Consider the following 27,322-nt stretch of genomic DNA (forward strand, 5'->3'; position numbering starts at 1 on the left):
AGAAGATAACAAAAACTAAAAGTTGGTGTGTATTTTTTGTGGTTATGTAAGCAGGAACATGTGTTTCTTTCAAATATTCATGATTCAGATATTCTGTTGGAATTTAATGTATGTTAGGATGATACAGAAATAATGAGGTAACTTATGAAAAAAAGATATGTGATACTTTATTCTCAAAGAATGAAGAAAAACAACAATATTATTTCAAAATTTTAGGATTCAACATCTAAAAATAGAAATATTCTTTCAGAATTCAAGAATTCATTAAGAAAACACGGAGAACGAGAGTATTCTAGCAGAATGTTGTTATTTTTTAAGAATGTTATTCATTTTTTGTTAATATTCTTTTAGGATATTTATAACTATATTAAAATGAATAAGAGTTTTGGTCTATAAGAATATGTATGAATTTGTATTTAAGTTCGGTTGTATAAGAATATATTAGAATGTTTGTTATTTTTCAACATCTTATTCAAGAATCTTGTTTTTCTTCAATAATATTCTATTATAATAAAACTCTGAAAAAGTATCATTCTAACAAAAAATGTTCTTATAGAATAAAATCGGTAGAAATTGAAATTGAATTAATTAAATAGTTCATATTTTTTTAAATTAGGAGAATTAATTATCCCTAAAAATCCGAAAATTTCCTTTTATAAATATAATTAATTGTCCAAAATACCCTTTTGCTAAAAATTGTGTGATTATATGGTACATGTTATCCCATTGTAATATCATACTCTCAAATCATATTCATTGTTTAATTTTATCCGTTGGTTCAGATATGTGCATTCTGGCGCACAATACTTAGTAAAAACAAAATAACCTAAGTGTGTGTGTATATATATATATATATATATATATATATATATATATATATATATATATATATATATATATATATATATATATATATATATATATAAAAGTATGCTAAAGGTATTGTACAATAAATAACGTGTGTACAGCCGACCAATTTTCATGGGAAACCTTCAAATGGGAATAAAGCAAAGATTGAATAACAAGTGCACGCCAGATTATATCATTTCACGCTCAAAATACGGCCCATGCGACGCTAATGAATAGTTGCAAATTACTCAAAAAGCATAATTAATCCCGTGAAAGTACAACCAGCAAATACTTAACAAAATTGAGCAAAATTAGCCCAAGCTCTAGAATAATGAATTCACAATAAAATCATTAATACAGTGTTTGGCAAACCTTAAAAACGAGACAATTTCAGACCATAAGTAGTATAACTGTATAAATATGAATTAACAACAATTTTTTTATCGTGTTGACCATGACAAACACAGTCATTATTGATAGCATATATGCACGAATAATTAACGGTCAAATCAAGATCAATATCGAATAATAGTTACATCGTCCTTTAGGCGTAGCTGCAGAGACCATATATGCAGTAACCACCAGGCGAGCACTTAGTGCCACACGATCCACAATGCCTCTTGTCATACGCCAAGTTGACGCACTCTCCATTGCAACACGAGCTTGTAAACTTGCACTTTTTCTTGCAGGCTCCACAGTTATGCTTATCCTCGCTCAAATCCATGCACTTGTTATTGCAGCAAGTCGAGTTTTTTCCTTCCAAGACGTAACAAATCTCGTCGTCTTTATTACAGTGATCTGCAGCTCTAGGGTTGGGCTCTTTCTCAGCAAGGAAACGGCTCCGAGGACGTGCAGGAAAGGGTCTTATGGTCACTGGCGATGGTGTGTTGGTGGCGGCGGTGGAGCTGAAGGTGAGGGTGGTGACGGCGATACTGATGGTGATGGTGATGGCTACCATGAAGATTATTTGCATAATCTTCATGATGATTGTTGGACTAGAGGAAGAACTCAGAAGTATCGATTAAGCTGGTTCTTGTAATTAGGGTTTGTTAAGATCGAAGGTGGGTTGAGGGAGATGGAGTGGATGTAATGGGAGTTATATAAGATGAGTAAAGGGGGGAGTTGACCTCTTCCCTGCACTCTTTCGATATCTTGTGTTGATTTGGGCTCACTCCAGTTTAGTTGTCAACGACGTTTCTTAGAATGGCCATTCTGTTTAACGATGTATGGTATTATTGATTTGTTTATAATTATATATAGTAGCATATTTTTTTTATTACAACATTAATATCCTTTCGTTTGATATAAAACAAGTTTCATTTCTATAATATGAAATTACTATTATTCAATAGACTTTGGTAAGAAGAAAATATTGAATGTATATATTATAATTTTATACAATTTATCAAAGTAGAACTTCTTTAGGAAGAACGTGTTAGCAATTCTTTCTTCTAAATGGTTGTTGGGTAGGATTTGTCAGATTAAGATCTGAAAACCATAGAGCTTCAAGGGAGCTAGGGATTTTTTTTTTAAATCTGTCTTTCATTAAAAATATAATATTTGGTTAAACATTTTGTGTTGATTTATAAAAATAGTTATTTTACTCTTTTGAAATATTTTCTTCAAGAACATCATAAACTTAAATTAACATAAAGATTTTGAAATGTGTTGATTAACATTTAAGAAAACCACCAAAGAGATTTCTAATTTATGTATTAATACAAAGAGTTCAGAAAGATTTGTGATTTATGATTTCATACATATTTCATAATTCAAGACAATTGTTGATAAAGATTTATGTTCTGATTTCTCTAATTTTGGTCTCAGATTCTTCAACAATTTCAGATTTGCTACGGTTTTTCTCCAGCCTCATTCCAGCAGGTTGGGGTGCTACACAGCATCCCATATAATGCTTTAAATGGTGTCATTTGAATACTGGAATGATAGTTATTATTATATACAAACTCCACAAATGGTAGATGTTCATCCCAGTTAACACCAAAATCGATCACACAAGCTTGTAACATATATTTAAGTGTCTAGATCATCCTCTTACTTTGCTCATCAGTACGAGGATGATAAATAGTGCTCATCAATATTTTAGAAACTATCTGCTCCCACAAAACTTCCAAAATCGAGATGTAAATCGACTGTCTTGATCAAATACAATGGAAATTGGCACACCGTGGAATTTAACCACCTCTTTGATGCAAACATCAGCTAGTCGATCAACTAAAAAGCTTTCTTTTATGGGTATAAATTGAGCGGATTTTGTTAAACGATCAACCACAACCCATATGGAATCATATCCTTGTGAAGTTTATGGTAGCTTCGTAACAAATTCCATGGCAATCTCATCCACTTTCTCATAGGAATAGGAAATGATTTGATTTCTTGTCCCAGTTTCTAGTGATTTGTTTTCCTTTGCAAACAGGTCAAACAACTTTCGACATATCTTCCAAAATCTCTTTTCATTACTGGCCACCAATACATCATTTTAAAAATTTGGTACATCTTTGTACTACCAGGATGTACCATATATTGCATATAATGGGTGTCATCAAGTAATAGTTTTCGTGTGTCACCATGTCTCATGATCCATATGCACCTCATGAACATCTATATACCTTAGGAAATTTCAACTAATTGATTAGCATAGTTAACCATTTCTACTTTTTTCAAATTCTCAAGTCTTTCAACCACTTTTTTGGTCTTCTCTAATCAAATCTGGTAGTCGGCTAACGATTTCTATTCAAACGAAAGTAATTACAATTGGTTTCTCTTTTCAACTCAAGGCGTCATCAACCACATTTTCTCTTCCCGGATGATAATGGATCTCACAATCATAATCTTTAAGTAACTACATCCATCTTCGTTGTCGCATATTCAACTCTTTTTAATCAAACAAATTCTTCAAGCTCTTATGGTAGGTAAAAATCTAAAACTTAACCCCATATAGCCATATACTTAAGGCGAAAACTACCATAGCAAGTTCTAAATCGTGAACGTGATATGACTTTTCGACTATTTTTAATTGTCTTGACATGTAAGCTATTACCCGACCTCTTTACATTAAAACACATCTAAAACTGACCCAGAAAGCATCAATATCAACAACAAAATCAGCTTCTCCCTATGGTAAAGATAATATTAGAGCTTGACACAAAGTCTCTTTTAATTGTTGGAATGATTGTTGTTGAGCATTTGTCCAGGCAAAATTCTTGTTTTTCCTTGTCAGTTTCGTCAATGATGCTATAATTAAGGAAACGTTTTCTACAAACCATCAGTAATAACCTGCCAATACAAGAAAACGGGGCTAACAGTATATTTAATTTTTCAGTAAATCGACTATACACAAATGAAAATGTTTCACTCGAATCAAATACAACACATACTAGGAGAGAGTTTAATGTAAAGGTATCTAACATAACATCGGATTTGTCTGTAGCTTCCTCGGTAGTCATCTAGAAAGCTCATCTTCTCATAGCAACGTTCTTTCATTTGTTTTTCTTTATATCCCTTTGTTCTCCTTGATCACTTCGCCCAACATTCCTCGGTACATTAGCTTTCATCTTCATACAATTCACATAAAAGCGACCACCTTCTCCCCAATTAAAACACCGTGATCTACTCACCAAAGAATTTCATGTTGTGTGTTCTGATTTACTACACTAGAAGCATTTCAATGGAGCGTGAGTACTATCACAAGCTCCCACATGTCTTTAGCGACACTTTTTGCACCATTTACTATCATCTCTTCTAGAACCGGTGGGATATGGTTTTCTTGACACTATTCCATTTTTTGAGGATCCTTCAATCTTTCTTTCCTAATGATGCTTTTCTACTCTTGTTTATGTATCTCTAACCACTTCTTTTTCTTGGTGTTTAAACTATAAATCATGTTCAGTTGCAGCATCTACCACCTAATGAAAGGTGGTATATTTCGAATCTTGTATAAATTCATGTATCTGGGGCCTCAATGCCCACGGATATTTATCAATCTTTCTTTGTTATGTATCAACCAAGTTCTTCGCAAATCGAGCCTAATCATTAAATTCAATGGTATACTCTTGAACAAATTTTGACCTTGAATGTTGGAAGAATTCATGCTCTAATTGTCAGACTGTAGTTTAGGAATAACACTCTTCACATAATTTTACTTTAAATTTCTCCCTGGTCAATATGCTCACCAACTCTTCACCCAGAGTATTATCGATCATATCCCATCAGTAATGAGCTACTTTACTTAGCATATTAGTGTCGTAATCCACCTTATCTTTCTCCACACATTTTCTAGTATGACACTTCTTCTCATGTCAAACACATCATGACAACCATTGGATCATCTCATCCCAAAAACATTGTGGGTTACCATTCCATTAATTCCTTAAAAGTACTTCATATCTTATTAGAAGTTTTCCCCTTTCCACCCTCACATCCAGTCTTATCTTATTTCTCTTTATTGACAACTATCGGGGTCTACTCTTGCTTTTGTTTCTGATTTGACTCTTCTCGATAATCAAGGAATGTAGGTAATACATCTCGAAGGGATTTAGCTACCTTTAAAAAAATTGTTGTTCTAAGATTTTGGGTGGGTTTTCGGGTGCTATTTGATGTTCTCCTTGACGTACAAGGCCTTGTGATCTTTCTTGTCCACCACAAGAACCACCCCTTCCATGCAATCCACATTTGTTATAGGTATCCACCATCGTAAATAAAGTTTTCAACCATTTAGTTCAATTTCATAATATAAATTATGATTATCATTGTATTTATATCAAATCGTCATTTATATATTACTCATCACAAGCATACATATGGTGTGGAGTACCCATCTCAACTCATTTATTTTGGTTTAAGTTTTAGGTAAAAGATCATTTAAAACCCAATTTCACTAAAACCTCTGCTCGAATACTAACTTGTAACACCTAACTAAAATAAAGTATGATGAGTTAAAAACTCTTAAGATAGATTATATTCAAACAAGTAAAGCAATAAAAAAACAGAATATGAATCAACAATATGTCGAATGATTAAAAGTCACAGCCTCAGAAGAGCTCGATGAAGAATTGCTACTGTAGAGGTTGTGTAGGGTTTACAATGATACGATTACCTTGCATATGATGCATGCATGCACCTTAAATAGTAAAACCCTAATCATTAAACATGGGTGGACAAGCCCAACCCGGATATACATAAAACTAAGCAAAAGGACCAAAAGACACAACACTAAAATACTCAACAATCTCCCCCTTTGCATCGATTGAGGTGAGAGTACTTCACGACTGGGTTCACTTTTGCACTTCAAAGACTTTCGGAATGACGCTCATCAGAACATTACGAACTTGTATATACCATTGAATCATATCCGAGAAGCAATTCTTGTCACCTTTTCTGTTACCCTGTTACTTTTAGACAAAATCCAAGATATACTCAAGACACGAAGTGGTGTATAAATGTTTGTTGCTGAGAAAGAAACAAACATTTTTTAAAGTCTGCATCATTTTGATCCATCAGTTGAAAAACCACACACCATCCGATCTTTTGTATCTTTCCAAGTTTCATCTTGTCAAAACCATCAAAGTTATCTTTGGGGAGTACACTCGACTTCTTTCATAAAACAACAACAAATTCAATGTCCATCTACCCAACCTCATAAATGTAAGAAATTATTATCGGCTTGAGGTGAGCAATGACAAGCTCATACTTTTATCCATCCCTCAGCAAAAAGTTGTAAAGTACGATCCAATCATATGGGTTCAGGCATGACAGATCAGTGAGGGTGAATTCGCAAACCTGGCTGGACGAACTTCTCACAACCTTAAACTTCGTATTAAGGAAGTTGTCAGTTTCGATTGGACCAGTAACCTTTACAACTGTAATCTTGATTGCACTCCATGTCTCGTATTGTGGCTTCATATGCTTGAGGTAGAAGGAGAAGAGTAAGTGATCTGCACCAATATCTGTTTCTGGAACATTCGCAACTTTAACAAAGTTGTGAAACCTGAAGGCTTTCGAAGTGGTTGGAAGGTCCAGTTGTAAATCTTGTGTATTCTAAATATCGAATGACACAATTGGTTCCAACAATTACATACTTGGCATATCAACATCTTCATTTAGGATTCGCTTCAAGGTCCACACTGGAAACAAGTGCTTTTGGCTTTCCAATGCAACCTGAGCTTCACGTTCAGCTTTTTCCTTTTCTTCAACATCACAAATAATTCTATGATGTTCATCCAACTAAGCTTCACGCTCCTTTCTTATTTTCAGATCATTCTCATCAGGCTCTTCATCTTCGTTGTTACCAATAATTGGTTCTTCACTGAAAGGCTTTTCTTTTCCTTTTGGTTCGGTTTCGCTTTTGGGCTTAACAGTAGATTTGACAGAATGCTTTGGGTTTTCCTTTTTAGATTGTTTTCCTTCTTCTCCCCCTTGTTTCGGAATGGAGCCAAATTCTAAAACACCCTATAAACGGTTAAGCATGGGAAAGATGGGCCTCAGTTTTTTTGAAAGTTGCTTCTTGACTGTTATTGTAATCATGGAATCACGAGTCTCAATAGTATCTGAAACCAGTCCGTTGACATCTGCTATACAACTTTTCATAGTTGATCTCTCAGATAAGAGATCATTGAGTAGTTTTTTTAGAATTTTCTAACTTGACTGTCAAGAATTTCACCTTCTCAATCTTTACAGCAAGTGCATCCATGATTTTGATCCCGATGGCTAAGTCATCCTGAAGCTTTGTGATCTTCGAGGAGATAGAACAATTGAACTCAGCATGATCAGATTGAAGACCAATGCAAACTCCTTCAAGTTTTGCTTTATCTATTTTGAGAGTTTAGCCAAGGCTGGAAATAACCTCATTAGCCTTCACGGTGTTGGACTCAAAGGAGGTCTAGAATTTCTCAATGAAAGCACGAGCATCTATAATTAGTTTATCAACTTTTTCGTTCGTTTGGTTGCACACAGAAGTAGATGTATCAACCGCCTTGTTTGTCTTCTCAAGGTTGGCAGAATGCTCTTTCGTATGGGCCTCAAGGAACGATTTGATGGTCGCTTGTGAATAATCTTCAGTAGAGGAATCCTTTTAAGACTAAAGCAACAAATCTAGTTTTTCATTAATTGCATTGAGTTGCCCTCTTGTGACGGGAGCTTCGTCATCACTTTTAGTCTGAATGTTAAAAGGACTGTAAGTAAATCCTGTGAAGTGGTCATAATCACCACCAAATATAGCGTCTGGATCATCCTGGCGGAAAGGAGAGATGGTTGGAAAGATATGACCAACTGTAAATCCCGAAGCACTTGCCCCCGTATCAAATGTGTTGATAGTTACTGGAGGATCAATAGTGAAAGTAGTGGTGATTGTAGTGGAATCATTGAGAAAAGGAGGTTCGGATTGCGAGACACCTAATGAAACCGGTGGTCATGGGGCAATCGAATTAGGAGTGGAAATGGTGCCAGTGGGAGAAGGGATAGAAAAACTTTAGAAAAAACTTCATGTGTGGGAACAGAAGTTGGGATTGTAGTTGATACCTCAGGAATCGTAGTTGCAGGCTTCGAAACCTTAGGGTGAGAAGAAACATCTTCTTCATTCCGAACCTCGGTTTGAATAAGAACCTCCAAAACTGTATAGGAGTGTGAATCCACATGATCGCGCGAAGTTCGAGGTTTACGTGCCATAATCTTGACTTTCGTTTTCTTAGGAGCTTTAGGTTGTTTAGCTTCTGACTTTCATTTTGCACTATTCTTTGGAGACGAAGTTGGTTCAAACGTACCAACCTTCATGCCTTTCTTCTTCCCTCCCATCTTGGGTTTATCCGCCTCTTCAAGGACCTTTCGCATATCATTTGTCAAGGGGCGAAAGCCTGAAAGGGGAAAACTGCGATACGCTTGCAAAGTCTTGCTTGGTGTCGGAATATCACGAAGCATCACTTCTGGAATTAAACTGATAAAGGCAAATTTTGTGTTGTCGGTGAGAATGATGTTCGTTGTCTGGAAGACTTAGATGGAATCCAGAGCCGAACCTTTTGGATAAGGGATGTCAAACTTGTTGATCTCCCTTTGAACGACTATGGAGAAAAAGCGAGCATAGGATATTTCACTGTGTTGAGTGGTTGATAGTGTGATTTGTATGAATTGTGCCCAGAGAATGGATTAGTAGTCCAAGTTGATGCTGGAATAGATGTCGTACATCAGGGTCATGAAGAGCTTGCTTGCACAATCCGAACCTGTAACCCATTTAGAGAAGCTTTTGAAGAGCAGCGTAAATAAGCCGTTCCACATCGGCGGCAGGTTAGGCTTTTTAAACTTGGAAATAGCACTGATGGATTCCTTGTAGCCCATCTAGAAGAACATCTCAAGAATCAATGAATTTGAAACGCTCTTAGTATCAACTTGGTCACGAACCTAAGGAAGTCGAAGTAGTTGACAAAATCTTGATTTTGTGATTTGGGTTTTATGGTTGTGGAGTTCAAATGTGACTACCTCTTCCCTTTTTTGATAACTAGAAATAGAGAAGGCTTTTGAGAGATGAACTAGTGGAAGACACTCAGACTTGGTAAGAGTTATGACTAGAGGAGAATACCTGAGGCACTCAACAATTAACTGGAGAAACCCGTCATACTTCTTCGAATCAAGATCACGAATCATTTTTATTTTCTTTCAGGGTGAGAAGAGGTGATTGGGCCACATTTTTTGCGATTGAGGTTGTCTCTGAAGAAGCTGCCATTGAAGCTTGATGAAGAAGACGATGAACAGTTGTATTTAATTGGCAGAGGATTTGTTTGCCTTTCGAGAGTAGTAATTAAGGAATGAAGCATCAAAATCTATTTATACGAAGTAGTAGGTGAGCAAAATCGGCCAATTGGTTGCATCGGTTACTGAAAACGTGCCTAAAAAGGCATGATTGACAACTATTACGTCAGACATGTGTGTCAGTCGGCGGAAAATCAGGCTTCGTTTCAAATTTCACGTGCCTATTTGAATTCTTATCCATGAGAAATTGTCGTGTCAGCATCACCGTTTTGCAATTGATTTAATTACTATCTTTTGCAATTAATCCTTATAAGCCCTTTTCACATCCAGTGCAGATATGAACCTTCACAGTGAAACATTATTAATTGATCTGCGAAACTGAAATTAATCATGATTACCATAAACCGGACTTTGGAAAATCACAAGGATCTTCGTGTGATAGTGTGCCATATATAAGAAATAAATCAAAATTTTTTGGGGTATTAGTGATCTCTTGTAGAGACACAAAGTAGTGGATCCCGGTCAAAGATCACTTCCTTCGAAGTCAAAAGAGACTAAGAAGTGTCTGTGTGGTTTCCCGTTGAGCTACGATCAGTTGCTTAATAAGAAACAGTGAATGGTATCTTTTATAAAGCTTATAGGGTGGCTTCACCTCCAACCAAACTCCGAAACTTGATATAAGTCCGAACATTCGGATGAAGTACTTGTTTGACCAGTGTAATCAATTGAACAAGTATGCTTTGCAATTATTTTAAGTGACAAGGATTCTCATAGAAATCTCAAGAAAAATAAAAATGGGGTCTATTGGGTAGAAACGTCTTAGGTCTAGAACATTTCATTAAGATCTTGCAAAAAAAAAGATTTATTGGTACAGACAACGAAAGTGGAGCTAAGTTAATTCGTTGGTGAAAAGTCTAGAACAATTAGTTGTTTATTGTCAATTCATTAAAGTGTGTTGGATTTTGGGTTTCACTCAATGTGTGGTGATAATGAATTGAAGATCATAAATACAAAATTTGTGTAATCATAATCCTCAGTGGTAATATCTAAGAGTCTATAGGGTTACATTAGTGAATGCGTAAGTGATGACAATAGTATGAGGTGGTTCCAAAGAAAATAGTGTACCTCTACTATATGAAAATGACCAAGCAACGAACTCTTAACTCATAATGAGAAGAGTAAGGTAGCTTGAGACTTATGCGAATGAACAACTGAATTGGGAAGAAAAGATTGGTGTTATCGAATCATTAAGGCTTCAACATAGAGTCATTAAGGCTTTGGACATCATGCAGCAACATGCTTCTAGGGAAACTTAACTATTGCAAAGCTTCAGAATTTATACATGCCCCATCATTCATAATTGAGATCAACATGATATGAATCTTCAATCCTGCTCAACAATGTAATATTTTTTGTATTTTTGATATTCTAAAAAATAAAGAATAATAGAAACAAATAAAATATTTTTGGATTTTTTTTAAAAAAAATATTAAATAAAAACAAAAATAAATGGGAATAAATAAGGGGAATGTACAAAGGATACAAGAAATTTACAAAACACGAATGAATTGAAGATTATGAGTTACTGGAAACATTCGCACCAATTCATAGTGTGAACAGTTGGTTGCAAGTCACTGTGAGCGTTCACACCGATTCACAGGATAAAAGATAACTGCGAATCACCGCGAGCGTTCGCACCAGTTCGCAAGTCAGTCAAATACTTATAACTGCGAAAGTGGTTTTGGAATGGATTCAGCCTCTATCATTCCTAAGCCTTGAAGAATACGATTGAATGATTGTTCAAGTAAGGCTTTCGTGAAGATGTCGGCTAACTGATCAGCGAATCTTACAAAGTGAATCTCGACATTTCCATCCTCCACGCGATCTTTGATGAAATGATACCTCAGTGTTATGCGTTTCGTCTTTGAGTGTCGCACTGGGTTGTGACAAATGTGAATAGCGCTTTCAGATTGCAGTATAAAGGGATTCGCTTCATATTTACACCATAGTCACGAAGTTTGCTCTGAATCCATATGACTTGCGAAGTGTAAGAGGTATCAGCAATATACTCAACTTCTATTGTTGACAAGGAAACGCAGGTTTTCTTTTCGGATTTCCAACTAACGAGTTTGCCATCAAGAAATTGGCATCCCCCAGTTGTGCTCTTTCGATCTAAACAGCATCCTCCAAGATCAACATCCGAAAATGCTTGCACAAAGAAACTTGATTTTGATTGGTACCATATTCCAAGTGAAGATGTTCGTTTTAGATACAAGAATATGTTCTTGATAGCAGTCATGTGAGGTTCGCGAGGATTTTATTGAAACCTAGCACAATAGCAAAAAGAAAACATGGTATATGGATGACTAGCAGTTAGATACATTAAAGAACCTATCATTTGACGATAGAGTGTCATGTTGGCATCCAGCTTATCCAGATATAGAGTGAGTTTCATTCCGAATGCCATTGGAACCTTCACCTTTGAGTCTCCGACCATTCCAAACTTAGCAAGTAAGGTCTTCATATATGCCTCCTGGTTGATGAAGATACCTTCTTGACTTTGTGTTATGTTCAAACCCAGGAAAAAGTTAATTGGACCCATGGAGCTCATCTCAAATTTAGTCTCCATCAACTTTTGGAAATCAACTGTTAAGTTGGGGTTAGTTGATCTGAAGATGATGTCATCGACATAAATTTGGACCATCATCAAGCGGTCACTATCTTTCTTGCGAAAGAAGGTTGGGTCAACCGAACCTTGTTTAAATTTAGTCATGTTTAACAAATGAGTGAGAGTTTCGTACCAGGATCTTGGAGCTTGCTTCAGACCATAAATTGCTTTGTCTAGTATGTAACAATTCTTGGGATACTTCTCGTTTATAAAGCTCAGTGGTTGTTCCATATACACTGTCTCTTCAATTTCCCTGTTCAAGAATGCACATTTGACATCCATCTAAAATACTTCGAAGTTCTTATGCGTTGTATATGCCAAGAAGATGTGAACAGTTTCCAACCTAGCAACAGGTGCGAAGGTTTCTTCGTAGTCAATTCCCTCTTCCTGACAATACCCCTTGACAAAAAGTCTCGTCGTGTTTCTGATCATGTTTTCCTTTTTGTCCAGTTTGTTACGAAACATCCACTTTAGACCAACTAAAGATGCATCCGGTGGAGTGGGAATCAACCTCCAAACCTTATTTTGTTCAAACGCATTGAGCTCATCCTGCATTGCTTGCACCTAATCAGAATGATCAAGAGCAACATTAATGGTTTTAGGTTCAATCTTGGATATGAACGAATTAAACATACAAAATTCCGTTTTGGAGAATAATGCAGTATGTTTCGCTTTTTGTTGAGATCTTGTAAGAACACCTGAAGACGAATCTTCTATGACTTGAGTTTTCGGATGATCTTTGGTACATTTAGCCAATGGAGGGCAATTTGGATCATATGATGGATCCAATTTGACATTTACTTCTTCAAACTCTACTTGTACATCCGAATCATCATTCGCATTTCTATTCTCCCCCTTGAATGATGTATGAATATCATCTTTTGGATTCGGATTCTCCTATTGAAAAGGTAGGTTTAAGCTAACATTAGGGGTCTCATTCTCACCCTGAACAGGTCTATCAGATGTGGAGGTTGAAGTAGAACCCTCCCCTTCCAATGTAACATCCGCATCCGAGGGTTGAATTGGAACATTAGGATCTTTTGTAGTGGTATTTTCTTGTTCCATTTCTTTTGCAGCATCATCAATGATTTTCTTGAATTCATTGGACTCTAAGGAGATATCCCTTTCTGGCTCATCGAATAAGTTCAGGAACTCCTCGTAAAGATTGGAGAGTGGGATGGTAGTAGGATTCGACTTTGGAAAGATTTCCTTCGGTTGACTGTCATTTTCTGAAGCTTCTTCATGTAATTATCATAGAACGTAACATATTAGGTTTCCTCAATCCATTTGGATCTTTTTTTAAGAACACGATATGCTTTAGAAGTTAGATAATACCTCTGGAAGATACCTTCTCAGCTTTTACATCGAATTTGTTCCTTTGTTCCTTCGAGTTGAAGATAAAGCACCTAGAACCAAAAACATGGAAAAACATAACATTAGGTTTTCGTTTATCTATAACTTCGTATGGGGTGACAAAGAATCGCTTATTGAGAAGGGATCGGTTTTGAGTAAAGCAAGCAGTTCCTATTATATTCGCCCAGGAATAAAGTGGCAGATTCGCCAATGACAACATGGTCCTTGTAGCTTCACACAATGGACGGTTTCGTATTTTAACTACCCCATCTTGTTGAGGAGTATAAGGAGCTAAAAAATTGTGAGTTACTCCTTTCGCAATCATGAATTCTTCAAATGATTGGTTTTTGAATTCTAGATCGTTGTCACTGCTAACATTATGAACCAGCTTTCGCATTTGAAGCCCTATCTGCTTTATGAAATCCTTGAGCTTTGGAGTGGCTTTAGATTTCATCTTAAGAAAATACACACAAGTGAATCTGGAAAAATCATCTACAATTATGGGAATATATCTATTACCACCAATGCTTTCAATTGCAGAATGACCATAAAGGTCTATATGCAAAAGTTCAAGTGGTTCAATGACTTTCGTATTCATAATGGTTCGATGACTCTTCCGGTTCTATTTTCCCATTTCACAAGCTGCACGAAGATGTTCTTTGTCAAATTTCAGGAGTGGTAATCCTCACACATGATCACCAAGAACAAGCTTGTTGATATCTTTAAAATTGAGATGCGAGAGTCTCCTGTGCCATAGCCAGCTATCATCAGTTGAAGCTATCGCAAGTAAGCAAATTGTTGGCTTCCATTTGAAGGGATTCAGATTCAGCGGATACATTTCTCCTTTACATTTTGATTTCAGAAGCAAAGTTTTGGAATTCTTCTCGATTATCTCCGATCCTTTGTTGTCAAATGATACTTTCAGTCCTGTAGCCACCACCAAATACAAAACACTGATGTGATTGTGTTGCAGTCCTTCCACATATGCCACTTTATGAATTGAAAATTCTCCATTGGTTATCATCCCATATCCTTTGATTTCACCGAGAGATTTATTGTCCTATCTTACTCTTCTTCCATCCTTTAGTGCTCTAAGCTCTAGGAATTCCTCCTTCCTAACTATCATATGATGTGAGCAGCAACTGTTGATGTACCATTCAGTGTTAAACTGCTCATCATGAATTACCTGAAAAAGTTAAGCAGATTTAGTAACCTAAAGTTGTTTGGGTCCTCGTGAGTTCTTCATAGGAAAAGAAATAGAAGGATCAACGAGATATGTTCATTTTTTTATGGTTGTGCTATCTTTCTTTGTAATTTTAAAAATAGTAATCCTGTTATCTTTTGAGTTCGCATCCTTGGTGGATAGTTTCTTTTGATTATTTAGGATTTTTTTTTTTGACAACCTTTTTCGCAACTATTTAGGATTAGCTTTGGATTTTTGAGAGGAACCTTAGGCTCCGAAACTATTTTTCATTTGCCTTTGACATCATGAGACGTATAGGCAGAATGTGAAACATTCGTACTAGGAGAGAAGTGAGAGTTGGTTTTATGCACGGGTTTAATATGACTTGGAAAGGATGGTTTTTGAAAAGCTTTTTGATGCGAGACCTTAGATACATGATGAAGAGACTTTTCATTTGGAGAAAGGTCTTACGTTTCATAGATGAAGAGACTTTCGCATTTGGATTGACTTTATGAATGAAAATATGATTCTTAGACTGCCATAACTGCTTTCTTTATTGAAGATTCTTGCTATATCTAGCATTCCTTTGGTGTTTTTGAGCTGCGAAATGGTCTGAGGATTTGTGAATATTGGCCTTAGGTTTTGGCTTTATGGTAGGCGTTTCGGTCTGAACCGAAGATGTATCACATGGAAAACTTTTAGTTCCACTTGGACTTCCCTTTTCATAGCTTGAATTGACTTTGTTTAGAAGTTCTGCTACGTATCTGCTCTTCGTTTTCCATGAGGTCATTTCAGAAAAACCTTTGGTTTCGTCTGCATTGTCGATTGGAGTGGACCAAAAGAACTCAGCACAACCATCTTTATTATCATCTTCAACGATGGGCATTAATTCAACTGTATGATTTTTGTTCAGTCCTTTGGTTGTGAAAACTTGATTAGGGACAGTTTGGACTTTTGGGAAAACTTTTTCTTTGGCTTTTAAGACTTTAGATTTGTTTTTAGAAATTCGTGCGAACTCGACTAAATTTTCAGAAATGAAGACTTTCACAGTTATGGTCTCGCTTTTAACAAATTCCGAGCAGTCAACCTCATCCTCTAAAGATATTTCACTCATATAACTTTCATCGTCAAATTCAAAAACGTTTTCAACATTAAGTTTATTTTATGAATTTAACTTGGTGTTTAGTGAGTCAAATTTCTGAATAGTTTCGGTTTTAATTTTCTTTTTATCTTTTTCATCTAAAAGCTATTTAAGCATGTTTATGTGATATTTGGAATTGATGAAGGATTCAGTTTTGTCCAGTCCTACTATGTATGCATCTGAGGTATCGTCTAAAGAGACGATGGATTTACACTTGTAACAATCCGCGTAGATTTCACCCTCTTTGAACTCAAGAAAGGGTAAAATCATTATTGTGAATTTTCTTACCAGTCTCATAATTTAAATGCAGCTGAGTGATATTGAAATAAAGTCTTTTGGCAATCAAAGAAAAATATTATGCTGTTTTAAAAGACTGGAAGTATCCCTCTGTAAATAAATTGACTCATCCCTAGACTTAGAAAAGTCAGACTAGAACTTTTCAATCCATATGTATCTCTCTTCACTTTTCAATGAAACCATGCCGAGTTGATCGGTTAAGTTAGAATTTGTTAAGCGAGTTTGTTTTAAACTATCACTGAAACTTGAAAATGTGTATTTTAAGTCGTTCATTTCAGTTTCATATCTTGATATAGGAATATGCAAAGATTTAAGAATGGAGTTTACATTGTTGATGACCTGCTTACATTCACTTATTTGCTCAGGAACAACTTACGCTGCAAAACAACTAACGAAGCCACGTCCACCATCTGTTGCATAGCCTCTCATCTATGAAACTTTACTTGTTACCATTAAACACCTTCCATGGAGCATCGAACCTTCATCCTTCGCTACGAAACTCCTTCCATGAGTCGGTCTTCTAGCCTCTTCATCTTCAGAGTCAGCGGACCAGACCTCGAATCTACCAAACTCGTCATCAACTTTGTTTTCCTGTACAATCAAAGCAGGCATGGTGTTATCAGCATTCTTCTTCTTTTTGATTTCCTCCAACTTTCAGAGATAGTAAGCTTCATCATCCTCTCCGTCTTTCTTCTCGTTCATCCTTCGTAGCATGTACTCCTTGGCAAGATGATTTTTTCCATAAAAATAGTGATTAAATGCATAATGTAATTCATTCGAATATTTATGATCTCAATAAGAATAACTCTATTAATGATTAAATGCATAATGTAATTCATTCACCTCTCATGGATTCATTATGAACATTTCATGTACACAACCAATTTCTCTTTCACACATATATACAATGTTACATATATAAATAATATATATATATATATATATATATATATATATATATAATTTATCTAAATATTTTAACCATCAATGAAATCTAAATCATCTATTAGCATTTAACTCATAATTTGATCAAGAATTACTCACCTTGTTTATGGACTATTCGGATGAAATATGAAATTTGGATCTTACTTGATAGCCTATTATCTTGATTTCCTATTCAAAAAGTCAATTCATATACATCATTGATCATGTCATATTCATGACTTAACTCATCTAAAACATCTATCTTTTATGAAATCACATCACCATCTAAATTTTTCCAGAATCCTTACACATATCTAATATTCAGTACTCTTTAGAAAGTTCATGTTGTCAAGTATGAACATTAGGCACATCTTATTTTACCACTTCATGACTTAATCCATGAAGTCAGATTGTTCGCCTATAAGATCTTAATCTCATGGATTAAGTTTCCATCTCAACTCCTACTTCTCACAAAAAAAGTTCATAATTATTAGAATAAGTTGTAATTAAGGTATAGAAACTCGGTTACAAATTTAATTTCATCATTCCACCTCATACCCTTTGTGAAATCCCATTTTTACGGCCAGAAAAGACCGATTTTGTTTATGCTTTATAAAAATCAGAGTACCTCTTTTAATAAAATGTTGCGGAATTTGTTCCAATAAAACATGATAAATATGTTATCAAATAATTTCTGAAGAAAAATATTTTTATTCATTTTAAAACATTTGGGATGTCTTTATCAATACAGAAACATAAGCATGAACAGAACTTACATTCATTATCACTAGTGATTTATATATCCTTAATCTCTCAGTGTAATGTGACTTCATATCAATACATGTGATATAAATAAACTGAGTGGGTCAGGTTGGGAAACCTAGTGAGTACATAGGGTTTTCAACCCACAATAATATAATTATTATGTTTAAACATCAAACAATCAACCCAATTACCCATCTCCATTATCTTCTTTACTCTTAAGTATTTACCCTAAGAATCAGCTATTCCTCGTTCATTTATTCCTAAGAATTACCCTAAGGAATAGGTCGAAGTCCATCGCTACCAAGGTTTATAGATTACAACTGGTGAACACGTAGCCAAAAACATCTTGTAAACATTTAGCTCAAAAATAACTAGTGAACACACTTAGTTCAAAAATACATAGTGAACACACTCAGTTCATAAATTCCTAGTAAGCACCTGGTTAAAAAACACCTACTGGTTACGAGCCTGCTAGCGTTGCACTGGACTGTCTAGTATCGTCCGTGGTCGTCATTTATACTCCACTAGATGATTGGATCACTGTCAACATTGATGTCTTTCATCGTGTTATCACACAACAACTATTTCATCTACCCATGTTTTACTCAACACATTTTGTAGATATAAAATACATATAAAGTTTAAATCAATTAAAACGTGTATAAAAATCTTTCACCCAACATAGACAGGAAGTATTCAGACAATATGCACACATAGTACGTAATTTATATTAAAATACTTCATATCTATGTGTATGATGAAAGGGACTATACACTTACCTGAGAAGGTGGTGACTCGGCACTTGATCAGCACTTCGTTACTCTCAACACAATTTTCATCGGACAAAACCTAGTATCATCACCACTAGAGTTTAGTCTAATATTCACCGAGACTAATTAATAGTCTGGCTATTATTATTATTATATAAGTGTTAAAAAATATTTATATAACCCATAATAATAGCCCAAGTACTGATTACAAGTTCCTAATAACGTTACTATAATTAAATAAAAGCTATATTAAAATAGCATAGGAGTAGCTTACTTACAGCAGGTTTTATAGAAAACCGGTCTTCACTTGGAGTAACGTTTCCGAACCGAAAGACCCTTTTTTTCGGGACTACGGGAGCCTCGGGGCTTCCCCCGGGTGCTAGGAGGTTCACCTAGACTTTAGGGGGGTTAGAAACCCTAGAGAGAGAAAGTAGTGAGAGAAATGGTGAGTAAATTGGTGAAGAAAAGAGGTTTCCTTCACAACCTATTTATAGGCTGCAGCTTCGGTCTACGTTGGTCGTCCCGAAGGCATACGTTGGGCGTAGTGTGGCTTCGTACGAGACACACGTCGCAAGGCTACTAGGTCATCGTGGCTCTTCTTCGGACCGCAGGAAGGATCGAAATGTTGCGCATAACCTTCTCGTACGCAGGGCATACTTCGGACATTGGGCGCTCCTCTTGTACGCAAGGCGTAGCGAGGCCAAATATCACCCATCCAAAGCGAGACGTGTTGAACAGGCATCGGCCTAGATTATGCCACGTCATCACATTTTGCATATTTGTATCCCGACTTCTAGAATTCATAACTTTTGCATACAATATCCGTTTTCGATGTTCTTTATATCCACGTGTGGGCGGGAACGTACTCTACAACTTTCGTTTAGGCTTCATTGGCTAATTTTGATTTTATTTTTAAAGTTATAATATTAATAGACCGTGACAGGGTTGTGTCGGTTATAATTGCTCGATCTAATATTCGAACTTTGGGTTGTACACAGCTAAGCCGAAACTTTCGAAAAATCATAACTTCCTCATACGAAGTCAGATTTAGGCGTTCTTTTTATGGACGCTCTTAGTTTAACATATTCTACAACTTTTGTTTAGATCGCTAAATCTAAAAGTATCTCTACCGTAAATTTACTATTTACGCTTCCCGATGTCATATCGGTTCCGTCGCAAAACTTCGACGAGTTTAGATTATTTATTCTAAATATTCTTTTGTAGAAAAGTCATGTTCGACCCATAATATCTCTAAATTGACTAGCCGGGATCTACCTGCATTACACCCTTCACTTTGGGTTTCATCATAACCTTAATAATCTTGCCTTACATCTGAAATTGATGAGTTAAAATTAGTAATTCATACCTTAATCCACCAAATTGAAGCTTTAATATGTAACCCACATTATGAATTAGATTCATAGGGCATAGATAATTGAAATCGCACATTAGTGTGTGTTTTTAGGGTCTTTATTCGAAATGATCTATTTACAAATTGCTTATTTTTTTTACTTGTTCTAGTTGCCACTTCATGGTATACTACATGCCATGCTATGCGTGTCTTTTATTTCACTTCTCTTACGCAACATTTACAGACATCCCAAACAGACAAGGGAAGTCGGCAAGTCCAGAAGGGGACTCGACAAGTTGAGTCGATTTGTCCTGATTTCGTACCAGGTAGAACTCGACAAGTCTGTCAAAGGACTCGACGAGTTGACTCGGTTTATCACGAGTCTGAATAACATAAAAACTCGACGAGTTAAGAGGTGACTCGATGAGTTGGATCAAACTGAAAGTTGACCTTAACTTTGATTTTGACCAGAGCGTTGACTTTGACCAGGGGTAAAATGGTCATTTTACCCTCAAAAGGATTTTTAGTTTTGAATTAGCGTTTATTGTGAAATTATAGTTGGGGAGTTGTGGGAATAACCAGTAGGGATTCCTCACACGAGAGTTCAGCACCTAGTTTGAGAGGTATGTTTTCCTCCAGTAGAGTGGGTCGAAGGCACCAAGGCCTGCCTACATATGTATGATTAGTAGCCGGGTGTGGGTGAGGGCATGTATCTCATAGTAGTTGAGTGTAGGTGGGACCCGTATCTCATAGTTTTATTTGAGTATGGATATATATGACTGGTTGATAGATTTAGTTATACTTGTTGTCTGTGTGATACTTGTATGTATGTTTAGTAGTTGAGTGTTGGCGGGACCCATATCTCATAGCAGTCGAGTGTGAGCGGGGCCCTTATCTCATAGTAGCTGAGTGTGGGCGGGGCCCGTATCTCATAGCTAGTAGAGTGTGGGTGGGGCCCGTATCTCCCAGATAGCGGAGTGTGGGCAAGGTACGTATCTCTATGAGTGTGGGCGGGGCTCGTATCTCCTATTTGCATGTATATGTGTATGTTATGTGATAGTTTGGAGAGACTCACTAAGCTTCGTGCTTATAGTTTTGAGTTTTGGTTTCAGGTACTTCTGGTAGCAAAGGGAAGAGCTCGAGATGATTGCATGGCACACACCATAGTTTTCAGCTTGTGATATTTTAAACTCTGATATTTTGATATATCATTTTGACATAATATTTTGATATGATGTTTGAGATACACGACATGTGATTTTATTATGTTGTTTTATGAATTATTAGTTTTTCTTAAATAATTTAAAACGAATTTTTTGGACTATATTTTTGGGATGTTACAGTCAGATTTTTATATCTTTTTTACTTATATATATTTATTCAAGTAATATATTCAATAATAATATAAGTCTACTCTTGTAATTTTATTAGTTACATACTCAATGACGAAACTCAATTAAACAATAATACAAAACACTTGCAATACATCCTTAAGAAACTGTAACAATTTAACTCAAATGTATTTGTCTTTTTCTTTCGAATCTAAATACATAACCATAGTTTTTTTTTTTTTTTTTTTTTTTTTTTTTTTTTTTTTTTTTTTTTTTTTTTTTGAAATATAGAAAAAGTAGATGGAAAAATTTATAGATATAAATTGGAAAATATAAAAAATACCATATATATTTTAGTACTTTAAAATATTGATTATGATATATGTTTTGAGTCCTTCCCAATATACTTCACGGTTTAACAATTTTTTTAGAAGCATACATGTGCATCTTCTTATTCACTTTCATCCGATATAGATAACACTAATGCAAGTAGAATAGAAGAAGTTTTGTGTAATCAAATATGAAAATAATGTTCTTATATATACAACATATTTCAATTAACTAATTAATTAATTAGCATAAGTCAAGAGATGAGAGTTTCAAATGAATTTTATATATATAAAAAAAAATATCTATTTTGGTATATTTTCATAAAAAATAGGTTTTGGTCAGTTTTTTGATAATTTAGTATTTTTTATTTAGGTTTTACTCTTAACATTTTATTTAAAATTTTACTATTGAAAAATATTATTAGAAAAACACAAATGATGTTTTTTTTTTTTGACATTTTCATTTTTTTTCAAACTAATACGATATTGGGAATCTCTTTTTAAATTTTAAATTCAATAATTTACTTAAATATTTTAATTATTATAAAATAGTAGCTGGACAATTTTTTTTATATTTATTTGATACTAGGTGTGACATTCATATATTATGTAAGTTTATTTAAAAGAAAAACTAAATACAAAATTCTAAACATTTGAGAAGTATGAATTTATAAGAAAAGTGAGAAAATATTAAATTATAAAAATTAAAGTGTGTTTTTTCTTTTTCTCTTTTAAATTTAAACAAATAATTTAGATAAATAAAGAAAGAAAATTAATAAATCTTTAATTTAGTAATTTTGAAATTTGAAGAAAATTTTATTAATAAAATTGATATGCATTTATTATTACATTTAAATATTATCTAGATTTTAATAAAATGCAAAAAAACCATAAAATGATATATAGAAAATAAATTGATTTAAAATAACCATAAAATTAAATGTGACAAAATAAATAAGAATGTGACATGTGATAAAAAGATCTTTACTTATTAGAAAGGATTTTCATTTATGTTTTGAAGTTAGTATAATATTATATTATATATATTAAAGATGTATACTTCTTAGGAATAGTGAACTTGGTGTTTTGTTGACACTTTTGGTCATTTGATTATGGTGTTTATCATTTTCTAGACTTTTTTTATGATTTTCGTTTTGGGTAATTTATGGTATTGTATCGATTCTTTGTGTACACATGTTATTACACCTCTCTGTCACCGCCATTACTCTCCAATCAAAAGGTTACAGAACGGTGGATTATCCACCGACTGTCTCTCCTAGATCTATCTTCTTCTAATTCCCTCCAATGTACTGCTCATTTGCTCCAGTTCAGTCGCATCAGCTTTTTTTTATCTCAATTTCATCAAATTGATCTACCTTCCGCCACCGGTTGCCTAGATCAGCTCTCCTCCATACCCAACCGATCATCAAAAATCCGGGCTCGACGCCCCGCCGCGGAGACGAGGTCGACGAATTGCACATTCCACGGCCACCATCATTCATCTCTCTCGCTTTAAGCCCTACCATAAGGAAAATCAGTATCGTCTCGATCATCACTGCCAATCTCCTTCATCCCCTATATTTGGCTTCTCAGCTGCTCTATGCTTCGTTGACGCACCACCACTAACATCCTGCTCTGTTGTTAATCCCACGAATCAAGTTTTCTCATCACCAGTCACTATCTTGTTCTTCTATATGGTGGTGCTAAATCAAGTTTCCTTACCACCTGCACCATCTCATCGAATTCCTCTATACGTATTCTTCTTCTGTGAGTTTTTTCAGTGTTCATAACCTGCTCCGCCTCTCGCATACTCACTCTTTCCCTAATCAAGGTAATGGATCGATGGTAAAGGGATTCGAGCAGTCCAAGATGTAGTCCAAGAACATCTATGATTCTTCCAGTTCCTTCTCCACCGCCACCGTCTCAATTCAGCTTCCCCAGATCCAAACCACTTCACTTCACATATCGTCTCAAAATTTCTCCATTATCGATTTACCGTATTCCCCTTTTTGATTCTTAACTCACCTCCTTCAACCTCTGAATCACATATTCTTTCTGACGTACACTCCTTTGACCGGTGTCGATTGATTGTTTCCCTCTTCGTCCCCAATTCTCTCCGATCGATGTCGAGACCATCGTAAAATCATTGACGCACGTAGAGCTCCATCTATGTTGAGTTCAATAAATCCCTACCCACATCATATGCTTAGAAGGTGTTCGAAAAATTGTCTGACATGGAGATGCTTTCCTTCTCAACTTTTGTTATGTAGAAATCATCAACGAATTCCAGGTTTGGATATGTCACTTTCATTGATTTTGTTTTGTTTCAGGGCTGACCCCTTGACTCAATAACTAAAAACTGTAAGCTTCTAGCAGTACTCGTAAGTTTCATTACTATCTTAAACCATGAAGATCTTATCAACTTTTTTTTTCCTTTTCTATAAATTATTTACTAATTTTTATAAAAACAATCAAATTAGATTTGTGGCTACAATAACATGGACAGGAAGCTACAGGAGTATGAAAGAATGGCTTTCTAAACATCAATCTATGCAATTAAAGAATACAACTCAGGTTAAAAGATTATCAATTAAGTATATAAATTTTAGAACTATGTTTACATAATATCAATTTTTGGATTTTCACTTGATTTAATTGCGATTTTAGTCGATATGTAGTGAAAATTATAATAGATATGATGTTTAACATCTTAAAGATGTTGAAAGAGAACAATTTCGTTTACACATCGGGAAATGTTACTGTGAAGCTTGCAGAATCTCATAACTTTTGTTGGGATGTTGAGTGTGCAGTTTGGATAGTTTATGAAGTAAGAAAATAGTTCCCTGATGATGAGATTTGGATCACAAATGAAATTATCCATAATCCTACTGTTAATAAAGGTACTATTATGATTCATTTCGCTTAGTTTTTTAGAAACCAATTGTATCTTATCACTGTTTTAATATATGTTGTGTTGTGCTTTCAGTTGATCTATGCATAATGGATTTGATAAATTTGTATTTCGATCTAATGTGTCAAATTCAGTATGAAATTCACTTATGTTTTGTCATGTAAGAGGCTAGAGGAGATGGAGGTTAAAGAATTCTTTTAAAGAATGGAGAGAAACAATTTAATGTGATTAATAAAGGAGATATTTTGGTGTTGCCTGCTTTGGGGGCTGCAGTCAATGAGATGTTGGGTTTGAGTAATAAACAAATTCAAATAGTACATACGACATGTCCATGGGTATCTAAAGTATTTCTATTCATTAGTTGTTTACTTCACCTTATGTGATATTTTTCATATTATTATTTATTTTCTCTTTTGGGATAACAAGGTATGGAATAGTGTTGAAAAGCACAAGAATCTCTACTGTCTTCTATTGATCTTAAATGTTTTTTTCTTTTTTCTTTCTTTTTATTTTTTATATTTTTACTTTAGTTTTTATCAACGAGTAGCTACAATTACCTATTTATCATACCGACCTAGAAAAAATGTTTGCTACAGTGGTAATAGTATCGATTCCTCTTCCCTAATTTATTTTCTAGTTTAACTAGGTAAGCTCGTTTATATGATTAAAAGTGTAGAAAGTAAGAAATTAAATCAAGATTTTGATATAATTTTAATTTGTGTGTGTATTTTATAGAGGTGGTTGAACATGCAAATGTCATGACATCTGGGTGAGTTTGCTTCGGATGTATCTCATGGAATGGATACTTATGACATCAGAGAGGCTATTAGTGTTTGTGCTGGTATATGCCCCTTCAATTTTCCAATAATGATTCCCTTGTGGGTATGATTAAGATTCTCATTTCCCAATTTACCCTTACTCTGTTTAACCATGAATAAAGAAAAAGAAGAACAAGTTATCTTCATTCTTGATTCTTGATTATTAAATCTTCCATTTTATCTTTCTTGCAGATGCTTCCGGTTGCTGTTACTTGTAGTAACACTTTCGTTCTAAAGCCATCAGAAAAAGATCCAAGTAATTGTTCTCTCTCTCTCTCTCTCTCTCTCTATATATATATATATATATATATATATATATATATATATATATATATATATATATATATATATATATATATATATATATATATATCAAAACAATGTTATTTTTAACTTTTTTTTATTATGCATTTACACTTTTTCTTTCAGGGGCTTCTATAATGCTTGTAGAACTTATAGTGAAATCTGGTTTACCAAATAGTGTTTTGAATATTGTTCATGGCACCAATGTAATTTAATCATCTCACTTATTTTCTCTCATTACAAGTAATATTTATTATTTAGCATCATCAATCTAATACTTTTTTCAAATTTGAGGCAGGAAATAGTAAATGTCATTTGTGATGATGAAAAAATTAAAGCTATATCATTTGTTGGTTTAAACACTGTATGTAAAGTGATTTTTACATAATAACAAAAAAATATACAACTACTAAATCAATTTCTCATGTTTATGAAAACATCAGCTAATTTTGATATGTGATTCATGTTTTTCAGGTCGCGGAGGTTCCGTTGGGAGCAAATTTCGCATGTCACTTGGTTTGCTAGTGGCTACCACTGTGAATTGCGTTGACGACACTGGTGCCAAGAACCTGTACATCTGAGGGATATGCACTCCCAAGGGAGCCAGGTCGACATTCTGCTGGTGAAAATTTTCAAGATATTATGCAAACTGAAGGTTGGACCAGCCTTTTTAGGGGCAATTTCATCAATGTCGTTCGTGTTACTTCCAACAAAGCCATTGAGGTTCAATTTTTCTTTTTCTGTTTGATCTTCATATGGTTTTGTAATCATAATAAAAAGAAATAAAATGGACAATGGTAGAAATGTGGTTTTACTATGCCATATGATAATCGGTATTGTTGCAGTTCACACTGAACTAATTAAATCTGATTACATGATATGGAATAATTAGAACAAGAAGAAATAACATTGTGCAACTTCATCTGACATGGTGTTGCTTTTATATTATTTTGTATTTGCATATGAAAAATATGGCCTCGTTGAACTGATATGTAATTTTTGTTCTAAGTTGAAGCTGGAACAACAACCCTAAAGACTGTTGAACTTGAAACGTCACAAGTTAGAAATTGTCTCTGATTATGATTTATAGTGGTTGTATGCCCTTGACTACTTTATTACCTTATTTATTTTCATGTTTTTTGTAATTGTATAACTGCGTATGCTGACTTTTTAGTTTAAACTTTTGTTTTGTTGCTTACAGATTTGCACATTCTTGACCATTGTTACTCTTATCCATTTTATAGTTTATCTCAGTGGAGATTGGTGAATCAACATTGTTGCACATAGAGTTTCATGAATGTGAATTATATGGGGGCCAACTACTCTGCTGGATGAATATGAACTTTTTTTTGAGCCATTTACTTTGAAAAATATCAATAAATAGCAATGTAGTTTCATTGAACTATTTAATGTTTAAACTTTATTCCAAATTAAAGACTTAGTAATGTACTTTCATATTCAAAGTATAGACAAATAGTCCATGAAGATAGACCGAACAAAAAATCTGACATCTTGCGGGGTCACTCACCTAGTTTAGATTAAGCTAAGTATATTACATTGATAGTATCGTATTAT

The 27,322-nt window shown here is 34.6% G+C and overlaps 1 protein-coding gene and 1 long non-coding RNA gene across 2 annotated transcripts; one reads left to right on the forward strand and one right to left on the reverse strand.

Annotated features, from left to right (window-relative positions):
* Window positions 1–1,141: 1,141 nt before the first annotated feature.
* Window positions 1,142–1,904, reverse strand: LOC145017900 (uncharacterized). Its single transcript, XM_078975851.1, has one exon. The coding sequence runs from the start codon at window positions 1,829–1,831 to the stop codon at window positions 1,394–1,396; it is 438 nt and encodes a 145-aa protein (XP_078831977.1). The 5' UTR covers window positions 1,832–1,904; the 3' UTR covers window positions 1,142–1,393.
* Window positions 1,905–25,472: 23,568 nt separating this feature from the next.
* LOC145018845 (uncharacterized) lies at window positions 25,473–27,103 on the forward strand. Its single transcript, XR_013667204.1, has 4 exons — window positions 25,473–25,508; window positions 25,637–25,700; window positions 26,222–26,470; window positions 26,992–27,103. It is a non-coding gene; the product is annotated as an uncharacterized LOC145018845 (long non-coding RNA).
* Window positions 27,104–27,322: the final 219 nt, after the last annotated feature.

The sequence above is a fragment of the Lactuca saligna genome, chromosome 9, assembly GCF_052625555.1.
Source record: "Lactuca saligna cultivar CGN05327 chromosome 9, ASM5262555v1, whole genome shotgun sequence".
Lineage (NCBI taxonomy): Eukaryota > Viridiplantae > Streptophyta > Magnoliopsida > Asterales > Asteraceae > Lactuca > Lactuca saligna.

Excerpts from the sequence above, each read along its gene's own strand:
- LOC145017900 (XM_078975851.1), bottom strand. The coding sequence starts at position 1,831 with ATGAAGATTATGCAAATAATCTTCATGGTAGCCATCACCATCACCATC.